We start from the raw sequence: 23,470 nt of genomic DNA on the forward strand, positions 1-23,470 counted from the left end.
ATTTTAAATCACTGATTTTCAATGTGGTCTCAGAACCAAATGTATGTGTGTGTGTGTGTGTGTGTGTGTGTGTGTGTGTGTGTACATGCTTGCCCTTTGCAGCTGTATAATCTGCATGCATATTGTTGAAATTAATGTAAAATTGTCTACTTCTACATGTTGAGGAGATTTCAGATTTTAGGTGTAAATTCCAGTACCTTGCAAAAATACGAGATTCAGATGTTTATATAAAGCACGTACTGTACCAGTAGCTATGAATAGCCTTATGATTATAGCCCCTTTGTGTCAATATTTACTTATATTTAAAGTCTGAAAAACATGCAAATTAACATCAATACCACAGTGGGGGGAATGATGTCCATGTGTGGGCATAAGTGTGTGTAACCAGATGCTGAAGAAGGCAGAGCTCCACCACACATACCCACACCCTCTCCTGCATTAAGATTTTATGAGCTGGGAGGGCTGGGCCATTTACTAACTCACATCTTTGAGCACACAGGAAGTTCTTGAAGGTCAGATTAGCCAGCCAAATGCCAGGGAGGTCTTCGAAAGAAAAAACCTTCTGATGCAAGCTGGGAGTTGTGTGTTTGTGTGTGTTTTGCTATGTATGGAGAAAATCAGAGAGCTTGGGTGCTTGAGTTGTGCCACACCTGACTACGTCCCCGAGCGCTGTTGATTCTGATCTTTTGGATGAAGTAAAAGATGAGCCAGGCAGAGGAGATAATCATCAGTACAATAAAGGAGATGGAGACGAACACCAAAGAGCCGCGACTGATGTTCTTGGGGGGCCCTCGTGACCCCACCGCTACTGACACCATGACAGTCTGGTTCTTCTCCAGGAAGCCCAGAATATCCTTTCCAAAGGACTCGGTTATCATCACCGCAACAATGTCCCCGGTGCCTGTCGAGAGAGAAGGAGTGGTCACATAACATTAATGGGACTAAAAGTGTGATTTCTTAATTAATTTTACAAGAATGAACATGCAGGACAAATCATCAGAACTGTCAAAATGGATCCGTAGGCTTTGCAGTGTAAAGCCTATTATATCACTATGTCATGTCTATAGACAGTGAGTGTGTGTACTGTACATACATAACGTACACAAAATAAGTAAATATCTACCAAAAATCAGCTTATTACTTCTGTTTGTGAGGTTTATCTATTGCACATAGGGGCCCTTCGCACATAACTGAAACTGTGAGAATGCCGGTAAAGGAGTTGAAATACAACATTACCCTAACAGCTGCCGCCATCGTAAATCATTATTTCTAGAACTTTACCTTTGAACGAAAAACTTATGGGAGGAGAATTTTTTAATAATTTACTCATGTTTGAGCACGCAATATTACTGAGATGTGTGCCATTATTTAACACCGGAAAAAAGCATGCTTAAATAATTTTGACATCAATTGGAATGCAATAGGAACATATAATTAAAAAATACTGTTTGTCAAACCATGTTATTTTTTATCTGCTTTAGGATATTAAAGAGGAGTCCCTAGGAGAAATTACACAATTCCAGGTGTTTTAAAACTTCTTGTAAATCTTCATTTTATTGTTCCCCAGTTCTTTTCAGTGTCCTATGGCTTCGTCAGCTGGGATTTCACACCCTGAAATTACAGCTGCGATGTCCGTGGTGCTGAACTCAAGCGCATCAGGCATTAGTAGATCACACCTGCACATGAGGACCATTAGCTCTGCTTATTTTTGCTGCTCTTAGTAGATTGCATTGATCATGGAAATCAGTTGTTGCACCTGTGTTTTTTAATTTGCACATTTTTAGTAAATAAACTACAGATATTACCCCTCCCATTTGCAGAATTGCGCTCTCATGCTAATTTGCCCCGTTTAGTAAATCTGGCCCTACCAGAAATCTATGTGTGCCGATCCGATTTATCTTAAACTGTTTATGGTCTTTCCCTAACAAAATTAAACTCTTTTATGTGTTAACATGACCTAATATATTGCAAGCTTATTAAGCATAATTAGAGTAATGCTGCGTTTAGACCAGCCGCGGTTAAGGCGTCAATAGCGAGTGATTTCAATGTTAAGTCAATGTAAAGACGCGTTCACGCGTCTGTAGGTCTCGCAAGGTGAATGAGGCATTTAGCGCGGCACGGTATACGTGATTCCGCCTCATTCAAGCAAATGGCGTGAATTGAGCATTGCCACAGGAAACGTGCAGGTTGAAAAACATTTGAACTTTAGCAGAAAAACGCACCACGTTAACCAATCAGGAGCTTACTATAGTAGTGACGTGATTACAGAGTCGCAGAAGCCCCTGCCATGACGCAAATTTCCACGTGAAAGTCTTTATAACTAGAATTTCACGAGCGTCTTTCACGCGTGAATGAAGCCCGTAAACTCAAAATGTTCAAGCGGCAAACTAGACGCGGTAGACGCGAATTTGATGCCTCAAACGCGGCTGGTGTGAACCGACGGTAAGACTGTGCATCTATTAATTTAGTAAAAATTAATATAACAAAATTAAGAGATATAACGTGTATTTAGACTAAAATAACTACATTCGTTTTTAAAATGCAGCTCAAAGTGCTTTTCAGGACAGTTTAAAACTCTGTCATAGTAAACAAAGGCCAAATAAACATAGCACTTTCCAAGAAAGAGATGCTGGATTTTAAATTAACTTCAGATGTTTCAATTTTTCAAAACAACACATACAGAAGCACTAGTCTTGAGTTGAATGCCCCTACTCTGACCTATTAAACATCCACACGAATGCCACAGAAAGCATTGCGATACAAAATGAGGACAAACAAATTCTTCCATCCCACCACCACACACACTTGCTCATGCACACTGCCTTGACACACAAATCTGATGAGGTGCCACTAATATGATACAGGCCCAAGGCTTTGTAATAATGTCAGAACCGTATGGATAGAAACCTATTGCAGATCCGGCACAGCCACTGAGTGAACCAATCTCAACATATTTGGCAATAGACACACTATAAACAAATGCTTAAAACAAATGCAGCTATTTTTCTGGTCAAAATAACACTTGGGAAAATTGAGTTAACCCCAACACCACAGCATACCACTAAAATGGATTGATTTGAAAGCTTATGGCAGACTGCCTTTGGTATTACCAAATATATATATTTATTATATTTTCACATATCCTTCTGCTATCGGTGGCTTTAGACTGCAGGACGTTCAACAGACCGACGTAATGTCTCTTCTGTAAGGTAAAGTTTCTTTGATGAAACACTAAGATGGCTTAATGAAACATTACATTGGCAGCTCAATGGCGTTGGAGTCTGCTAGGTTGCAGATCTACTTTCACAGCTTTGAAACAGCTAACAGCGCAGCAAGGCTGTTAAAGAATTACAAGAGATGGGTTATACAAAACCCCATGAAGGGTGCCACATACAGTAAAGCTGCTGTTACTTAAAGGATTATGATGACTACATCGAAAAATGAGAAGCAATTCTTATAATTCCCGAAAGCTTGGCCCACTTTGACTATAATAACACTACATTTATGCATTTTGTCAATATGTGTTTCAAAACCTCTCTGCTGAAAACGCAACTGAGCAACAGGAAGAATTACTGCTGATGTCAGAGCTGTGGCATGTGGGTTTAAGATTCGCTCATCTTGGTTGAGGTGCTTACATAGAATTTTAAATCTGGCTAATGACACGTTTCAATCGCATTCATTACTAGTGATACACTGATATAATGGTCAGCCAGCTTGCTCTCTACATATCAGTTTTGGCATCAGGTATTAAAAAAACACATCATACTTTTAACCACTGTAATAAATTTCCAATCGATCAACACTCAATGTCAAGTAGTTACAGTTAATGCAATGGAATAATATTTCATATCTATACAAGTGTTTATCTTTGCACAGCATAAAGCAAATGGGCAGCCAGGAAACGTACTCTATTTGTTTCCAGATAATCAAGGATGCATCGTCCCCAGTGCCTAAAAAACTACTGGATCTCGCAGCCAAATCCTGAATGCCACATGGGCGCAGAGAGTTTGAGAAAATGTCAGAGAATGTCACTACTGGTCTCTTGTGTGTCTAACATCATGTTTATTCATGCACTAACACAGGTCTGCTTATGCAGTCGACATGCCCCTGTGATTTCATATGGATTTTAATAAGCACCGGCGTATGAGAGATGTGTGCGTATGCGCAGGTGTAAACGAAAAGCGAGCGTTCCTGGCACAGAAGCCAGTTTATCAGCAGTAAAGATGATGGCTAGAGCCCGACAGGACAATTTGCTCCAGGAGTGACTGATGATCAGGCAACACTCATAACCTCCAAGGCCATCCAGCAACAAAACTAACAGACATGTATCATATATTGTTACATAACTCACTTCCACAAACAACCATGATTCTCCATTTTAAAACTTAGTAAGTTGCAAACATTGAATGCTGCCCGCTTAGGCAACATCCTAACCATTATGAAATAAGTGCCTGATTTGAATCACTCCATGTACTCGGCAACTATGCTTGTTGTACAAACAGAGCACTGCACTGAGAATATGGCATACCAAAAAGTTTTTGCAAACACAGCACACGTACTAGAGATGCACTGATCGAACAGCCATAAATAGTTAATTTTTTTGTTTCATTTTGGCCAATCTGTATAACCGACACAAAGATGAATCTAGAGAAAAGTCTCGATGGCATTTTCCTTTCACCTTATCTCTGTGTAATGCCCAATAAAGCAGTGTTTCTAATCCAAAGACCCTTTATCAAAGTCGTGACACTATTTCTGTATATAATTTTAAATAGCTACTGATTTTTTAAAGGCCAGTTAAACCTGTAAACAAGCAAATACGCATCTTGTTCATGTACTATTTCAATCTTTCTTGTTTGTTGCTCAATGAAAAAAAATCGGTAATCGGTATCTTCCATGAAAAAAAAATCATAATCGGTGCATCACTAACAGGCACCATCTAAACGACAATGCATGGACACAGTTATATAAGCATTGCATTCTGAATATCATAAATTAAAACTTTAATCTAAAGTTATCCAAACCTTAGGATGAAAATGAATGAATTTAAAACAGCTGGCCCTCAAAGCAGGATCAGCCTCACTGTATAATGTTAAATATGATGCAAATGACCCAAACCTCTTTATGAAGTCAAAATAAGTAAATGTTGATTGATCTATTGATCTCTGTTCATCAATATGAACATATGATATGATATGAACATATATTGAAGATGTTACAAAGTGTAAGAATTATTAGGCATTATAGGGGCGGTTTCCCGGACCAGGATTAGCTTAATCCAGGACTAGGCCTTAGTTTAATTAGGAAATATAACTAGTTTTAACAAACATGCCTTACTAAAAACATTGCCTGTGTGCATTTTGAGGGCACTGGTGTATTTTAAGATATGTAAGAGCAAGTTGTTTTCAGTTTGGAGAGCTCTTAAAAGTGTTTAAGTCTAGGATTAGTGTAATCCCTGTCCGGGAAACCGTCCCATAGTCACATAATGTCATACCGGATAACTGTCTGGACCCTAGAGTGACATACAAAAAAAAACCTGTAAAAAATCTAATAAACCCTAACAACATAGCCCACCGGCATAACTGTAAGACTCCTTACCACAATATATTTAAATATTACAACAATATGACATCCAGTTGATTGTTATGCTCTGGAGCATTTTGTCCGGAAACTGGATGTCAGCCAACGTAATCCGGGATAACAAGCAAACTGGAGCAATTTGAATGTGAATTTTATTTTGACATGATGTGAGACAGCATGTTACACAATCAGGAAGACCCTGAAGGCCACCCAAACAATGGTGAAATGTAAGCATGTCTTTCATAAATGTGTTTAACTTACTAGCACACTATGTAGTAAAATCCTGTGTCATATATGGGATAATGCTAAAAATAACATATATAATGTGGATTTTATGTAAATATGTTTATTTAGCATGAATTTACATATTTGGAAGCTGAAAGCAAAAGTTGCAGATTTATATTAGTAGCCAAAAATACTTAGCACACTATGTAGTAAAATCCTGTGTCATATGGGATAATGCTAAAATAACATATATAATGTGGATTTTATGTAAATATGTTTATTTAGCATGAATTTACATATTTGGAAGTTGAAAGCAAAGGTTGCAGATTTATATTGGTAGCCAAAAATACTGCCTGATTAAGATTTAAACTGAGTTTTGTCATACCGGATAACAGTTATTTTTCGTGATTCTCGGTTAAAATGCTTAAAAAACATTGTTTAAAATTGAGATTTTAGTAATAAATAAAAACATGTTTTTCGCCAAACTTTTGCCAACATGATATGTTGTAAGGTAAGGTCTTAACACACATATATATTGTACTTCGTGCACAACCTAATTTTTGTCTACTCCAGAATATTAAATGTTAATTAAAGAATACAATAAATTGTTATTAATCATAATTTCTTAATTTCTATGGGTTTATTATAAGCAGCCAGTTATATAAAACACATAGGCTATTTCAGTAGGATTTGTATAAGTTACTTTGATTAGAAAAAAAATAATTAATAAATTACATGTTCTGTAATAATTTTAAATCAAAATTTCAAACATCACAAAAACATTGTTTGGAAAAATAATCCTGTTCGGATAGGGGTAAAGGTGGTTTTAAGCCCAGCACATGCTTACACTGACAACAAACGTGAGTCGACCCTACAGAACGTGTGGGTGTATTGGCATTATGAATTTTAGATGAACTCTGAAATGCGACTTATACGACTTATTTTAAAATATCTGCCTCACCTAATGCCACCTTCAATTATTAAGCACCCGAGATTATGTACGTTAATGCTACTTTAAAAACAATGGTTGGAGGAGGATTTTGAGTCATTGTCAAAATACCCAGCTATGACAAATCAGCAGACAGCATGCCTGACCCACATTTACAGTTTGCTCGTAGGCAAAAGTAGCATGCAAAGCTTGTCTGAGACATTGCATGCAGCAGGTAATATTAAATGAATACTGTAAAATTAATATAGAAATGCATTTATATATGTATTATTTACAACTTAATGAAGGGAGTAAATTTCAGAGCAAGTTTAAAATAAATAAACTAGGCAAAAACTGTTGAAAAATTAAAGTTGAAATATACAAATGTTTCAGCACGTGATAACTGCATCCATCTTAAAAGTGAAGTGTGTGAAATTTCTGTGCCGGAAATAAATTTTTCTCCACAATTTTCTTACAGGTTTCCCAAACACTCTTCTTTTTGCCACTAGTCAAGTAAACTGATGCCACATGCATGCTACTAATTAACTCAATGTTGTTTCGGGCTAGTCAGGAGGATGCACAAAAAAAAATTCTGTTAGCATCAAAGAACCATTGTCTGTCCTTTCTGGTGCAACCAAAGGTTCACATGGCTTACAGTTGTTGCTGCATAAGAAACATCGGAAAAAAATGACACATTGCTGATAGAAACCTTCAGTTTTGATTGTATCTTTCGGGGTTAAAATAAAAACGCACTCCTTCACCCCCTCACACATGCACATACACAAAAAACCCTCAACTTCCTGTGTGTGCATAATACACATGTACTGTATCTGATGCTATGATCTAAACATGTTACTTCCTGTCTGCACGTACCCACATGAAATCTCTCACACGGTAAATTTAAACATACAATAAAAGAGATGCAGAGCTGCATGCTGCATAGTTTGTTCATGTGCTGAAGGATCAATGACCTCGCTGTCATGAGGTTTAAATCCCATATGTGGCAGGGGAAAAGGACCCTTTGAATAAGTCATGCACTCCTGCTATATTTAAGCATCTCATCGATCCCATTCTGATAGCACTGCCGTGACTCACCATCTCCCCCTTGACCCCCCCGGCTCTCCCCTTTGACCATCCTATCACACTTCTGAGAATTTTGCCAGCGTTAGGTTGCATACTATGTGGCGACTCGCCTTAAAAATGTGTGTGTATGTGTGGACAGTGCACCTGCAGAGCAACAGTGAATGCTCTGGTGGATGACTTCCAGCATGCGCAGTCCTTCACCACATCCAAATGTCCTCAAACCAAACCAGTTTTCCTGCCACACTCCCCTGGAAGGTATATTATCCTTATTGCAAATTATGATAAACCACACACCTCTATCCAAGATCCAATCTATAAATGGATGATTCTACCTGGCAGACAATGATGGGCCTTTTAAATACCAATAAAAATATAAATAAGCTGCTGTGCTAATGATGCAGGGTCACCATCTAACAAGACCTCTAATTATAAAACACCACCTGCACAAGTTTACACCATACAGATTTTATAAACACTTGCATAATTCATTATAAGCAATCAATAATGCTTTTCTCAAGCTTGATGTATCGCGGTGCGCTTTTTTCATCTATTGTTAACTGTACTGTACCGTAATGGGCATTAAAGCTACAGCGTCAGCTATTGCTTTTACCAAAATCTTCTTTTTTTCTGCTAGATTTTTGCTAAGCACAGCAATATTTTCACCCAGACAGTCTTGTGTCCATCGCACTTCACATCTCTCCCTTTTAGTCTGTCAACATTTTCCTGATAATGTCTCTTACATTATTAAAATCTGCTGAATACAGTAAACAGCATTACAATGATCTATCTGATCAGAGGTTATTGTAAAACTGATATGCTTGACATTTCCTGTTTAATTGTGTGCCTTAAGAATTAAAGACCTGAATAAATTAAACCATCTTGCAGTTTTAGGAAAAATACTTTGTATGTGCACTAATCTTTGCAGTCTAAACAAATGTATACACTTGCGTGAGCGCTACATGCTGTTTTTAGCATTTCCCCTCAATACTTCTGCATAAGAAAGTATTAAGCAGAAATTCAGCAAAGAGTTGCATTGCATTACCCTGCCCATTAAGACCATAGTATGGTCCATTTTTACACGTACGTGAGGGTCCATGTAAAGTGTGTGCGATGCAATTTTCGTGATCAGAAGAGTGCGCACGTCTTCCGGGCTTAATATCATTTTAAGACTGCCTTACCTCTTTCCTTCGGAAAAAATTTCATTACAATACAGTTCAGCTGAATATTTTTTAAAGGTTTTCATTATGATTAATCCATCAGTGGGAGTATTAATATGATGATTAAAATGATTACAAATCTGCATGTTAACGCATATGACTAACCGTACATTCACACCAGACGCGTTAAAGGCGGCAAGAGTGAGTGATTTACATGTTAAGTCAATGCAAAGTAGGGATGGACACGAGTACTCGATTGCTCGAGTACTCGAACGTGGAATCGATGATCGATCACGAAAATGATGATCATGTGGGTTTATTTATTTATTTTCTTTGGTTATGGTGGCATTTGGATGTCTGGTTAGCATTACAAACGCCTGTGGTAGTAAAGACGGGGTGCGCGTGTTTGGCGTTGTGTTGAGCTACGCAGACCGGCTTATGACATCACATTACATAACGTTTTTACATAACGTTATTACATAACATAACGTTACCATGCATGATTCAAAAACAAACAGATAAAGTCTGCACACACCCTCCGCGGTAACCCACCGATCCGCGCAATGCTGTGAAGCCAAACAAACCTCACATTACTTCTGTAGGACGAAAATACAGTCAGTCAGATGCAAAAAGTACAGTGCCGTCACATCATCTCATACCGTCATAACATCAAATGTCAAGAAATACCAGAGAGCCACACGAACTGGTGAGACACGACACAGCTAATCGTTAACTTTGGTTGCAAATGACTTAAAGCTGCTTAATGTTATAAAAGGCATGTGCTTTGACTGGACGTGTTTCAAAGCGCGCTGTTAGGCTATTGTGCACATCCACAACGGGAGTTAAACTTTCTGTCTAGTACTTAAAGAAATAGTCAAAAAATTAGAAAAAATGAGAAATGAGAAAATGAGAAAAATCCTGCAATGTTTTCCTCAAAATACATAATTTCTTCTCGACTGAACAAAGAAAGACATCAACATTTTGGATGACATGGTGTTGAGTGAATTATCTAGATTTTTCTTTTAAGAAAATGAACTATTCCTTTAACTTAGATTAAGTTTAGCATTTTGTGCATATATATGCACGTTGTATAATACATTTATGTTGTATATAAGGCTTAATATTATGTAGAGTGCATTATATAGAAAGCGCATCAGTTTGTGTTTATTAACCCATTAGTAGGGCTGGGCGGTATGACGGTATATTCCGTTACTGCGGAATAAAATGTCAGACGTAACAGATTTTTCTATTCCGTCTATTCCGCGGAATGCAAATAAGTGGGCGTGGCTAACTCTGCCCTCCAGCATGTTCGACTGAGTGTGACGGAGAAACATGTAAAATAGTTCTAATACTTTATAAAAAATGAACGAGATATTTGTGTAATTTTTATAATAAGTGCCAGTGAATCCACCGCGGGTTACGCAGCGAGACTCTTGTCTTGCTCCCTCTCGCGCGCTCTCTCTCTCGCACGCTCTCATGCAGCAGCCGGCCGGTCTCTCGAGTTCAGACGTCTCTCTAGGCAAGCGCAAAGAGCTGCGACGCCAAATAAAGAGTTCTTCTCGCACATAATGCTAATAGTTGTAAAGTTTTCTGAACTTTAAGCAAGCTAAGACAAAACTCGCGTTTATATCAGTGATACGTGCGCTGCTGGAGTGACGTAGTTTGACGCGCCATTTGCTTATACAAACATATTTGATCGGAAAGACGAGAAAGAGATGCAAATGTTAAGGTCTAATAGAAAGTAAAGGGCGTTAAGACCTTAAAACAAACTTCATGATCATCACATCATAGCACCTGTCACATTTATAATATCTAGACTAGAGCTTCTTTTCTCATATACAGGTATTTATCCTGTCTGTAGGTTTTTGCATATATTTTATACCTGTTCATTTAACATATTGCCTATTTTTAATGTAATGTATGCATAAATTCAAAATACAATGAAGTTATACTATAGCTTCATTAGTCTATAAAATTAATAACTCAATTAAAAACAAGATTCTGTCTAATCAAGACTTAGCTGTTGTTATCTTCTGGGCATTTTCACTTTAACATTATTAACTTTAAATTGCTCATATTTTAAAACTGTGGAGAGCATTTAGTTAAAAGCTATAGTGAGTGGTGTATTTCTGTAATTTTATTTAATATTTTTATCATTAAAAAACAATATAAACTGAAAAACACGTATACCGTCAAATATTCCGTTCCGTGAAATAAAATGACTCATTCCGTGAAATAGATTTTTGGTCATTCCGCCCACCCCTACCCATTAGTTTCACTTTTCATAGATAGTTTCATCACTTAGCTTTTCCTTTTAGAGGTTTCTGTTAAAAACATTTAATTCATTAATAATCTAGTATGTGTTCTTTGTTCTGTCATAGTTTCTTCAAAATTTAGTTTTATTTGAGTGTTTTTAATAAAAATACTTTCATTTTCACCATGACGTATACGCCCCGCCCCCAGTTAATCGAGTACTCGTTTTTCAGACCTATGGATTAATCGAAATGAAAAAATGACATAAATACACATCCGTAATGCAAAGACGCAAATAGGCATCCTGCGGCGTGATCCAAGCAATTTGAAAAATTGAAAAATCTGTGGAACTTCACAGATTTTCACGTTCGCATAAACCAATCTGTGACGTGATTACAGGAAGCGAGCGGAGGCAGATAAACAAAACAACAATGGAGGACAATCATCATCACTACACAGACATCTTCATACTTTTACAGGAATTAAAAGGATCTTGTTTGGAAGAGTGAGGGGTCGAACATTCTGGAAAGTTTACTTAATTTGAGCTATATTAGCCCTGCCCATTACGCAAATTTCAGCGTTATGTCTCGAATTTCACGCGAATGAAGTGCATAAACTAAAAATGTTAAAGCATCCGAATAGCCTGTTTTTGACGCCTCTTCCGCGTCTGGTGTGAACGCACACTTACTGAAGTAACTAGGTAACATGCGACAATCTAATTTATAAGAACAGAGATTATAGCGCTCACCTTCATGAGCCATTGTGACTGTTTCCTCTTTGGAGCCGTTATTGTAGATAATGACGGCTGAGGCGTTGAATGCGATTGCCTTTAGGATCTTCTCCTTAAAGGTGCATTTTCCTCTCTGCATTATGGCCACCCAGTGTGTGGTCTTTGGAGGCACTATGAACCGGGTGTATGGACAGCAGCCTTGAAGATCCACAGCTAAAAGAGAATAGAGAAAAATTTTGAGTCTTGTTTCTTCTCTACAATACAATCTTGACTGGTTGGTACACATGCACTGATAGACTGTGGCTCCCATGCAGGCAACGCAAGTTTGAGTCTAGCTTGGGTTATTTTCCTTGGAATTAAATGATCTCTTTATTGATATTTGAAAGCAATCCTAAGAGATTAATTAAACATATTTCGAATACACATTAGGAACTTATGGGTTAAACATATTTCTGTTTAAACATGCAGGATTTTTGTAGAATTTTAAAGGGGACATCTGACTTTTTCCATGTTTAAGTTCTATAATTGGGTCCCCAGTGCTTCTATCAACCTAGAAAATGTGATAAAGAACAACAAGCTTTCCCTGCACGCATGTGAAAAAATAGGTAATTGAAATTTGGCTCCCCTTGTGATGTCAGAAGGGGATAATACCGCCCCTTAATCTGCACTATCCAACCACAGCACGGCCATTTAGTGCAGAGATCAGCTCATTTGCATTTTAAAAGGACACACCCAAAAACAAACAAAAAATTGCTCACACCTACAAAGTGGCAATTTTAACATGCTATAATAAATGATCTATATGGTATTTTGAGCTAAAACTTCACATATGCAAACACCAAAGATTTATCATCTTAAAAAAGTCTTGTGAAATGTCCCCTTTAATATATGATGCAAATTATGATTCATCAGCATACATTTCTGAGTTCAAGGCTTTAACACCTAGCCAAAACTGTGCTAAAATTGTGAAATGTTTTCATTGACAGAGGTCATGCTGATGCGCAGCCTCCCTTTGTACTGTTGACTTGCATTTCTGAAGAAACCCAAACGTACCACTAAACAACTGTGGACTGAAAGTATGCCGCCACCAAACACATTAGCAACGTAATAAAGTATGTGGGGGCTGTCTGCCTCCTTGTTTCTCAGTGATTGCTCTATCAACATAGGAGATTATAGTGGCATTCTGATGAGGCGGGCTATGCAAACTAATGCCCTGCCACTTCCAAACACTGACTCATACGTCGGAGCTGCCTGTCTCATTCGTGGGAAGAGGTGGAACCCCCGCAGGGAGGCATAGCAGGTCACAGTAATTGATTGTATTTAAAAGGTAAAAGGAAGGCTTTTGCTTATTTCAGCACCAAGCCCATCACCCAGACAAGACCCCGCCAGACTTTTGCAAGGCATTCTGTGATGCTTGTGCATTAAACAACAAAACGCAATAGACTATAGAAAACACTATTTAGCACTAGGAACTAGGGATGGGCATTCGATTAAGTTTTCTTTGTCGATCGTCGGGAGAATTAACGATCGACTATCGATTAATCATTAATATTTTTATAATAAAATTTGTTATTTAACTTTTATACTTAAAAAATGCAATGAATACAAATATACAGCGTGTTTTTCCTCGATGAGACCTTTATTACAAGATCAACTTGTGGCAGACGGTTAAACTATGTTTCAAACATTTATTTGCGTGCATGTGCGGTGCTCTAAAGCAGCGGAACCTGCAGCTGCGAGCCAGCGTTCTTAAACAGAGACCTCATTAGTTCCAAAATAAAAAAAAAAAACAGATTCATGTTTAACATTAAATTAAACAAAAAACATAATACTTAAATCTGAAAGGTTTTGTCAAAATGTAACTCAAAATTATTCAAGCCAGAAGAAAGTGCAAGATATTAGCCTTCCTAACATTAGGCTATAACAAATTAGGCTACTTAAAGCCTCGTGAAAAATAACTAACTTAAGTAACTGGCATAAAACTTCTGCACCAGTCTACTGATTTTTTTGAGAAATAAAAGCATGTTTTGGGGTCAGACGCGACCGCAACCCATGGTGACCATCAGTCCAGCTGCCGCCGAAAACAGCCGCTCCGAGGAGACTGACCGGGATGCACAGGTACATCAGCGCTAACTTGGCTTATTCCGCATACAGAGTATGTGTGAAACAGCGTGCGTTTTGTGAGCCCCATTCACCATTGTTTAATTATACTAACATAGTCTTTTAGTTTTTATTTGTTGTAAAACAACAGTAGACACAAATTTACTATGGTCTCCAACTCCACAATATACCATAACCATGGTATTTGTTGTAAAATTGCGGAAATACAAATCGTTTTAATCTGAAAAAAAAAAAAAAAAAAACATTTTCACAATGATAAAATCATGGCTAATTTTCCTAAGGTAGTAATTACAAAATTATATATGTTTGAAAGACGGAGATGCGCACCTGTCAATCTATTACATAACAGAGCGAGGCCAGAGACAAACGTACACTGTAAAAAAATTCTGTAGAAATTGCAGCTGGGTTGCCGGTAATTTACCGTAGATTTACATTGATGTTATTTACTGGCAAGAGTTTGTTCAAAGTTAAATGAACATTAAACATTTACAAGTCTTTGTCTTTACAGAGTAAAACTAAAAAACAGCATCAAGCTAAACATTCTGGGAAACAAAATCTGAAGCAAAACCCAGAAAAAGGTTGATGATGATTTCTGGTTCCCAGAATGCTTTGCATGAGGCTGTAATTGTATAGTTTTATTCTGTAAAGATAAAGACTTGTTAATATTTAAAATTTATTTCACTTTGAACAAACTCTTGCCAGTAAATAACATAAATGTAAATCTACGGTAAATTACCGGCAACCCAGCTGCAATAACATTGTAATTTCTACGGAATTTTTTTACAGTGTACTCATAAACGGGAGTAATATGGAATAATGTGTGCATCTTTGAATAACTGTAAGTATACATTTCTTTTAAATATATTTTGTCAAATAAAGTTTTGAGACATTGCCTAATAATGCTTTTTTCACTTTAATTGCTCATTTAGACTTATTGTGCGGGTAACAGCGTTTTTGACGAATTTACCTCAGAGATTATTTTAGCAATATTGCTTTTTTTCCGGTAATAATAATACAATTTATATTTCAATCCTGTTTCATGGTCTGTTTATTCATTTCATTATGCTGTTATGTTAATGTGAGGATATTTATTTGCCATATGAAACGTGCCGTTATATGAATACTTTTGTATAATATTCAAATATATGCGGAATAATGTGTGCGTCTTTGAATTCATACAGTTGCTTATTTTTGTCATAAAGTTTTGAGAAATAATAATATTGTGAGGATTTATTTCCATATGAGACGCTTTTTGTCGTTGAATACTCTCGTTTATTATTTGGAAATCATATACATAGGAAATATATAATGTGGAAGGGTAGACTTGCAAAGTTACTCTGCTTATTTTTATTTATGATATATGTGGAGATAAATAAAGCATTGCAAAACTGCTGATTTGATCCATTCAGATCCTGACCACCAGGCTAGAGATTTTTAAACATCCTTAATCCACATTTACTAGTCTGTCAAATAATATCTAACATATATTCTTTTGTGAAAAAAAAATGATGCTTTGTTCTATTGTTTATGCGGAAAAGTGTTCACAGAAAGTGTCAATCACATGAACGTTTTATATGAATAAGCGGTCAGCAGCGCACTGCAACGGGTGCTTGACGGATTCGCCGCACACATACGCAAACGCACTGCATACGCAGTATTTGTGAAACAGGAGTTAGATAAAAAAAATGCATTCAATTAATTGATAACAAATTAACGTGATCGACGAAATTCTTAACAATCAATTATCGATCGTCGATTAATTATGCCCATCCCTACTAGGAACACACGTATGCACACAGGAGCAAGAAAAAAGGTAAATATGTATTAAATATTAACCAGTTTGCAGTACAAACACTGGGAAAGTGCTTACTGCTGGTGTTTGTGTGTGTACTGGGGTATAGTAGCAACAAACAAAGATGACCAAAAGGCAAAAGCTAATATTGTTGGTCCACAAGCTAGTATTGTAGGGCCTCTGAGCACCATAATATTAGTATCAGCATGAATGATTCATGGAGCTGACCAGCACTGGTGGATGAGCAGAACTGTGTGGTACAATTGTAATATGAATCCAAAATCACCTACTAAATCATATAAAAACAGTCTGATAATGCATCATTGATATACTGAGATCTCTCAAACACATATATTCAGAGGGTTTTATTAAGTTATTTTATAACAACTAAAAATCATCTTATTTCTTGGTAATACGGAACACTTTTTGTCAGTATACACACAGTGTTGATCTTATGCATAGATTGACACCAATCATCGATACATATTAATGAAAGGGGCAGTTCACATAAAAATGAATTTCTTTCATCAATAAAAATATTAGTTGTAATATTTTTACTTCTGAGGAGAAGAATATGATTGGCATCTGTGTTTAAAAGTCTTGATGGGCGTGAAAAAATGATAACAGAATTTTTGGTTTGGGGTGAATTTACTAATATTTACCAATTTTATATATTTAACATTGAACCCAACATTATTAATTAATGTGCTGTAATTGCAGCTAATTCTGAATGTCCTTTATAGACGTTTTCAGCAGAAACAACATAAACAAATGGCTTTTGTGGACTAAACGCAACTTCTGGTAGACCTTTACATAAAATCAATGACAACAGAGTCATTTGACAGTAGTTTTTTCTGATAACAAGGGAAATAAATTACAAGTAAATTACCTTTGTTCATGTTTCATATCTATTTTGTATCATCTATTACACTAAGCCCAAATTACGGTGTAAAATTAATGTGTACATTGTTAGCTACAGGTCCTTAAATTCTTGCCCTGCTGCCAAACCTCTCCGTTGCAAACAGTTGCGATCCATGCTCGTCGCCTCCCCTTGTCTTTAGCAAACCAAAACATTTACTTTTGACAAGGTATTTGTTTCAGAGTTCAGTTTAGCCACTAGTCAGACTGACAAATAAATACAGACCAGAAGTTCACTTCGGTTCATGCACATAACCGCGACGTGTGTGCACGTCAATGAAACGTCTATAGTCAAGGTTGCCGTTGCATGAAAGTGTTAAAACTGCTAAGGGGGGCATGGTTGTGTCCATAAGGAAAGCTGTTGAAATCTGGTCTTGTATTTTATTTCTCCAAGTAACATGAGATTGCAAAACGAACAACTCAATGACATCCAAAAATTGTGAATTTTGAGATGCTTGATTGTGAAGTGAATGTGTGTGCACTCAGCAGGACTATCAAAGCCCATTTCCATATGGAAAAAATGTAAATCCTTGTCACTGCTTTGCACTGCCTCCCTCATGGGCTTTATAAACTAGATCAAAAACACAAATGTCAACCATTTCAGGGACAATAAAGCTTTCAATTAAAAATATTATGACTTCATAGAAATTATAAAGAATCACAAACGCAAACCAGCTATTTGTTAGCCATAAATTGTGAGTTAAAAGTCGAACCGAAGAAAGATTTATGTTAACATATTTTTTTGGGCAGCCAAAATGCAACGTTGTCAGCAATACTCCCATAATTTTGACAATCTTTGGAATTGTTATTTTAACTCTTTCCCCGCCAGCATTTTTCATGATTTCACAAAAGTTTAATGCCTTCCAGAAAATGCTCTTCTTTAAATATATAAACATACAATATATTTAATGAAAGAACAGACCCTCTGCTTTAAAAAAAAAACTTTTATATTACTTTTCTCTTTGATCACCTCTCAAATATGGGTAGATTTCTTCAAAAACACAACATTTTGAGCAAAAAGCTGAGATACTGCCATTTTTGTAAATGACTTTTGATAGAGATCAGATGCAAAGCAATCCTGAAAACTTAGATGGACATACAGCTGTTTGCCCTAGGGCAGGGGTGCCCAACCCTGCTCCTGGATGGCTACCGTTTTGCAGACTTCAGCTCCAACACACCTGTCTGTAATTATCAAGCAACCCTGAACACCTTGATTAGCTGCTTCAGCTGTGTTTGATTGGGGTTGGAGCTAAAATCTGCAGGACGGTAGCCCTCCAGGAACAGGGTTGGGCACCCCTGCCCTAGGGCAATACTTCCGGATATGATAAGTAACCTAGTGGACAATAGCGGTATTGCGGATTTACTAGATGTCAAAGGCGGGGAAAGAGTTAACAGAAACATAGACGTGTTCATGTAACATTACTATAGCTCTGTATTTTTGTCATGCCTGTAATGCAAATTTATCTAAACCGATAAAAAAAGTTTAGAATAAACAAACTAATGATTCGATATAAAAGAGTTTTTTTTATTGAATGCAACCATCAGGACCAGAAAGCCAAAATTGCTCATCGAAAAACCCAAGACATCAAGAAACCAGACCCATGCAAAATCCAATACTGCTATTTTATCAAGATAAGTCTACATAAAAAAATCTGAGGTCATTTGTATTGTAACACCATTTTTTAATATCCGTCTAATTATAGAAGCTAATTCATAATCTACTTTGGCCAAAAGTGCAGTAATGTGCACACAAATGTAAATGTAACCTTAAAGAAAGGTTCATGCTTTGGTGGAGATTTTTTATGGATTATCCAAACCACTGAAAGCACTGTAAAGTTCATAGTTTCTTGTTAAAGTTCCTTTCCTGTCTGGGTCTACTTAACACGCAACTGGAAGTTATTTGAACATGATGAATCGACTGTTGTTAGTTCCTCAAAAATATTCAGATGACAATTTCCAGATGACAAAAAAGTAGTTTCATTTCATGGCTTCCCTGCAATTTAAATTGACAAAACGCAAATGCAAAACAGCTTATTAAAAGATGCAAAACAATGAACAATTGAAATATGTGAAGTCAGAGGTCCACCATGTGCCCTTTGCCTCACAAAACTGACGAGTAAGCTAGTAAAACAGGAACAACATTTACTAAATGCAGAACATGAGGGAAGTTAAATGTTCCAATGGGATCATTTAATGAGGGATAAATAGCTTAATAAGCTTTATAGCCTCATCGAGACTTTATGAATACACACAGTGCCATCCAAGTACACTTGTTTGAATGAGAACATTATTAGCCATCTTGAACATAACAGATGGCCACATTTTGCCAATGACATCGGATCAGAGGATGGTTAAGCAATCTGGCACGACTAGGTCATTTCTACCTATATCATTAGCTGAGGACAACTGAATCAAATCATGGTTTTAATCTTGTACACTAGATAGTGAGAGCATAATGGCCTTCACAAATTAAATGCAGTGCTGGAGGACACACGCTTGCTAGAAATCCCTGTCATCATTAATTCTAATCAGATGATTTGGAGCAGGAGAGCTGATCAAAGGGAGATTTTTAAACAAATTTATCCTATGTATCTGGGGCATGTCTGCATGTCTTCACAGGATGAGAATAAAGGGGCCAGATCAGCATGAATTATTATTGGGTCATAATCCGACATTACATAGCCTACAGATGATAAATTAGTGAAAGATATAGGGCATAAACACCAAAATACATGGAATACATAATAATATTATAAAAATGAAATTAAAATGGGCACTTACTTCTATGATTTTAAGAATAAAATTTTAATTTTATAATTCAAAAATATAAGTCATTTATAACCTATTTATAAACAAAATACATTTAAAAACACAATATATAATAAAAAGTATAAAACAAATCAAATTAATTAATTGGCTACAAATTAAAATGTGTACTGTAGATACAATAATTAAATAAAGAGGACTGTTCATAATATCCCTCTCTACATAGTACAAATAATACTCAGGCCAGAAACAGAAAATGAAAAAAAAATGTATAACATACAAGTCTAATCATGCAAGACAGACAAGGTCAAAAACAAAAAACATCAAAGTATGTGCAGAATGCAGTTATATGCTGTTTTTTTTATCATGTTGTTCCCACACATGACCTTGTGTGCAAAAAGGGCATAGTTGGTAACAGGCATGTGCAAGTTTAGGAATGTTAGATACTATCAGCAGAAGAAGTAACAGAATCCTTCCATCACACCACCTGCACTACAACCAGACAAACGTCACAAATATGCCAGATCTGTATGATGTATCGCATATCTCTCCCTGCGGGAACATAACAGATAGTGCATTGCGTCTTGCAAAGCTGAACAGCTTGCAAGCTGCTACTGTGCTGTATCTGAAACTAAATGTGATATCAAACACCAAGACACATTTTCAGGTGATCTACACAAAGTAGTCTGAATCATTTCAATATTGAAGAGTGTACTGTTTAAATTGCTGTATAAAATTGCTGTATAGACAGACACAGCGATTCTTCTTACAAAGCAGATCTCCACAACAGCATAAGCCTGTATGATTGATATGTAGGTCAATCCTGAGGGAACTGTGCAAATGAGAAATGTATTGCAGTTTAAGTTTTAAAGCAAACTAGTGGAGTGATCTTAAAGGGACACTGCACTTTTTTGAAAATGTGCTAATTTTTCAGCTCTCCTAGAGTTAAACATTTGATTCTTACCGTTTTGGAATCCATTTAGCTGATCTCCGGGTCTGGCGGTACCACTTTCAGCATAGCTTATCATAATCCATTGAATCTGATTAGACCATTAGCATCGTGCTAATAAACAACCAAAGGGCGCAATGATATTACGCAGTGCCCGAAAATAGTACCCTGCTATTGAAAGTTATCAAGGGGACTATTTTCGGGCAGTGCATAATATCTGCAGCCATGTTACAGCAGCAAAGTCCTTGATTATAATGCCAGAATGAGAGTATAGCTCCTAGCCATATCTGCCTAGAAAATCGTAACTTTTAATTTTCCGTCGGCCTTAGTACACGATGTAACTACAGAAGAGTCAAGTTTTAAATAGGAAAAATAATGAAACTCTTTGGTTATTTTTTAGCACGATGCTAATGGTCTAATCAGATTCAATGGATTATGCTAAGCTATGCTAAAAGTGGTACCGCTAGACCCAGGAATCAGCTAAATGGATTCCAAAACGGTAAAAATCAAATGTTTAACTCTAGGAGAGCTGTAAAATAAGCATTTTTTTTTTTAAAGGGGATTGTCCCTTTAAGATTCTTTGAGCATTTGCTATGAAAAGTCAATAGTTGATATCAAAGTTATGTTAGTTTTGTTGGAATGAAGCTGTTTTACAGCTTGTCATTTTTAATTGGCGATCAAGTTTTAACTTTATAGTAGTTGTGCATGTTAAGTTTTGGTGGTAATAAACTAAGGAACAAAAGCAAGAAAGTCAAACAGACTATCAGATTGCACCTGCTCTTCTGAGGTCTTTACCTCACTGCAGAAGTATACAGCTGCCATATATGCAGTGGTACCTGCACTGATGACACAAAATGCTGTGGTTTTGTTGCAGAAGGTTTAAAGGGTTTTAAAAAAATCTACACTCACAATGGTGCCAAAGACACATTCAGCAGGCACAAAGCCCCATTACAGTATCATTGTGAACAACGTAAATCAAGTTTACAGTAAATCTTTACAGGATCACTACTAACTGCGTTCAGACGCAACACTAATCAGATTCTCTGCAGCTCATCTCCTAACATCGTGTTCATCTCAAATAAGAATACATTACGACCTCACATGCACCCACGTACAGGAAAATCACTGGTATTAGAACAAACACAGGCAGCCAATTAGCTTCCTCGTCTGTGCCTTACTCCAACCTCACTTCAATATGACAACAGCACCACGGCAATCAATGTCCCAACATCACTCCAGCTCACATTTCCTGCCTGGATCAATTAGGAGCATATGGTATGTCACATGGTTCCTGTCTGTTCTTTCATCTGTTACTTTTAACAAATGGATTTTTTTTGGACTTTCTTTTGATGTGTAAACAATCCATTGATTTGCTGCTACCCAAAAAGATGTTTGCCTTTAAAGAAGCAGACAGAAAAAAATGATCTCCTAAATGACCAAAAAGTATGTTTTTGTAAACAACATTTTTGGACCATCTGGTGAAATACTCAATTCAAGTGAGATCTTTTAACATTGTGCTGTATTTGTATTTGTGACTTGGGATAACGTCACCGGATGGCTTGCCTTCTACAGTTCATAAATCACCACTTTCATGATTTCAGGAAGTGCTATTGGGTCCCCAGTACTTCTATCAACCTAGAAAATGTGGAAAATAACCCAGTAACTCAGTTCTGGTAAACCATTTTCTGCAAGCATGTGAAAAAATACGTCATTGAAATTTGGCTCCCTTGTGATGTAAAAAGGGAACTACTTAATACCGCCCCTTAATTTGCAACTATCCAACCACGGCACTGCCATTTAGTGCAGAGAGAGAGAGAAAATAATTGACAGCACAATTGAGTTTTAATTTCAACAAACCACCATTATGGCGATCAATGTTCTCGGCACATTTTTGCTCACACCTACAAAGTGGCAATTTTAACATGCCATAATAAATTATCTATATGGTATTTTAAGCTAAGGCCTAGAATTTCACCACTAGAATTGCCACGTTGTAGGTGTAAGCAAAAATGTGCTGTTTTGGGTGTGTCCAATGCAAATGAGCTGATCTCTGCACTAAATGGCAGTGTCGTGGTTGAATAGTGCAGATTAAGGGGCGGTATTATCCCCTTCTGACATCACAAGGGGAGCCAAATTTCAATGATTTTTTTACATGCTTGCAGAAAATGGTTTACCAAAACTAAATTACTGGGTTGATATTTGCACATTTTCTAGGTTGATAGAATCACTGGGGTAACAATTATAGCACTTAAACATGGAAAAAGTCTCGTTTTATAATTTACCCTTTAACATTACTATTCATGACCCTTCCAAATAAGGTAATACAGACCATTTCATTCTATGGCAAAATCCTAGGGTTGCAAATAGACATGTAATGGACCATTTTGCCCTTTAAACCTTTGATAAAACTACACTTTGAAACTCTCATAGGCTCTTTATACATTTCCTCTCCCATAACCACTGCATGAAACTTATTGCAACCTTACAAATGACACACCCTTTCAATGACTAGTCAACTTATTGCACATAAAAATATTTTCTGCACTCGTACACCTTTGCTTTAATGCTGTATTGCTTAAGCGTAGAAATGTTCATTGTTTTATGTTCTTGGATTAATTGCTTCTGCTTGTATTTTCACTCCAATGTCGCGTTGGATAACAGCATCTGCTAAATAAATAAACCCTCATTATCATCACATTACCTTCAACTTTTAGTGCGCTTACCAAATGCAAAAATTGACCCTTGTATCACTTGCTCATTGGTCAACATGTTACGTCCTGTGCCTGGAGTGATCTATTACCCCTTATGTCAGGGTCATTTACTGCCATTTGGGCTTAGTCAAGCATCATAAATCACTACACGTTGGTAAACATGCAATAGGATGCTTATCATAACTAATAATCATCACCTTCAACTGGCAACATTTCTGGGTCAGGCCGTTATTTGTTTGCCGTGATGTTTCATGTACGAT

At 36.8% G+C, this 23,470-nt stretch overlaps 1 protein-coding gene across 4 annotated transcripts in view; it reads right to left on the reverse strand.

Moving 5' to 3' along the window:
• rnf130 (ring finger protein 130) overlaps positions 1–23,470 on the reverse strand; it is a 52,783-nt gene that overhangs the window by 23,263 nt on the left and 6,050 nt on the right. For all 4 annotated transcript variants that reach the window (XR_010536405.2, XM_065272842.1, XM_065272855.2 and 1 more), the window contains exons 3-4: positions 11,972–12,166; positions 651–901 (exon numbers count right to left, since the gene is read on the reverse strand). Coding sequence is in view for 3 of the 4 variants with exons in the window: in XM_065272842.1 (XP_065128914.1) it covers positions 651–901; positions 11,972–12,166 (446 nt within the window). In the remaining variant the exon portion in view is untranslated. The remainder of the gene's footprint in view (positions 1–650; positions 902–11,971; positions 12,167–23,470) is intronic.

Source organism: Paramisgurnus dabryanus, chromosome 16, assembly GCF_030506205.2.
Source record: "Paramisgurnus dabryanus chromosome 16, PD_genome_1.1, whole genome shotgun sequence".
Classification (NCBI taxonomy): domain Eukaryota; kingdom Metazoa; phylum Chordata; class Actinopteri; order Cypriniformes; family Cobitidae; genus Paramisgurnus; species Paramisgurnus dabryanus.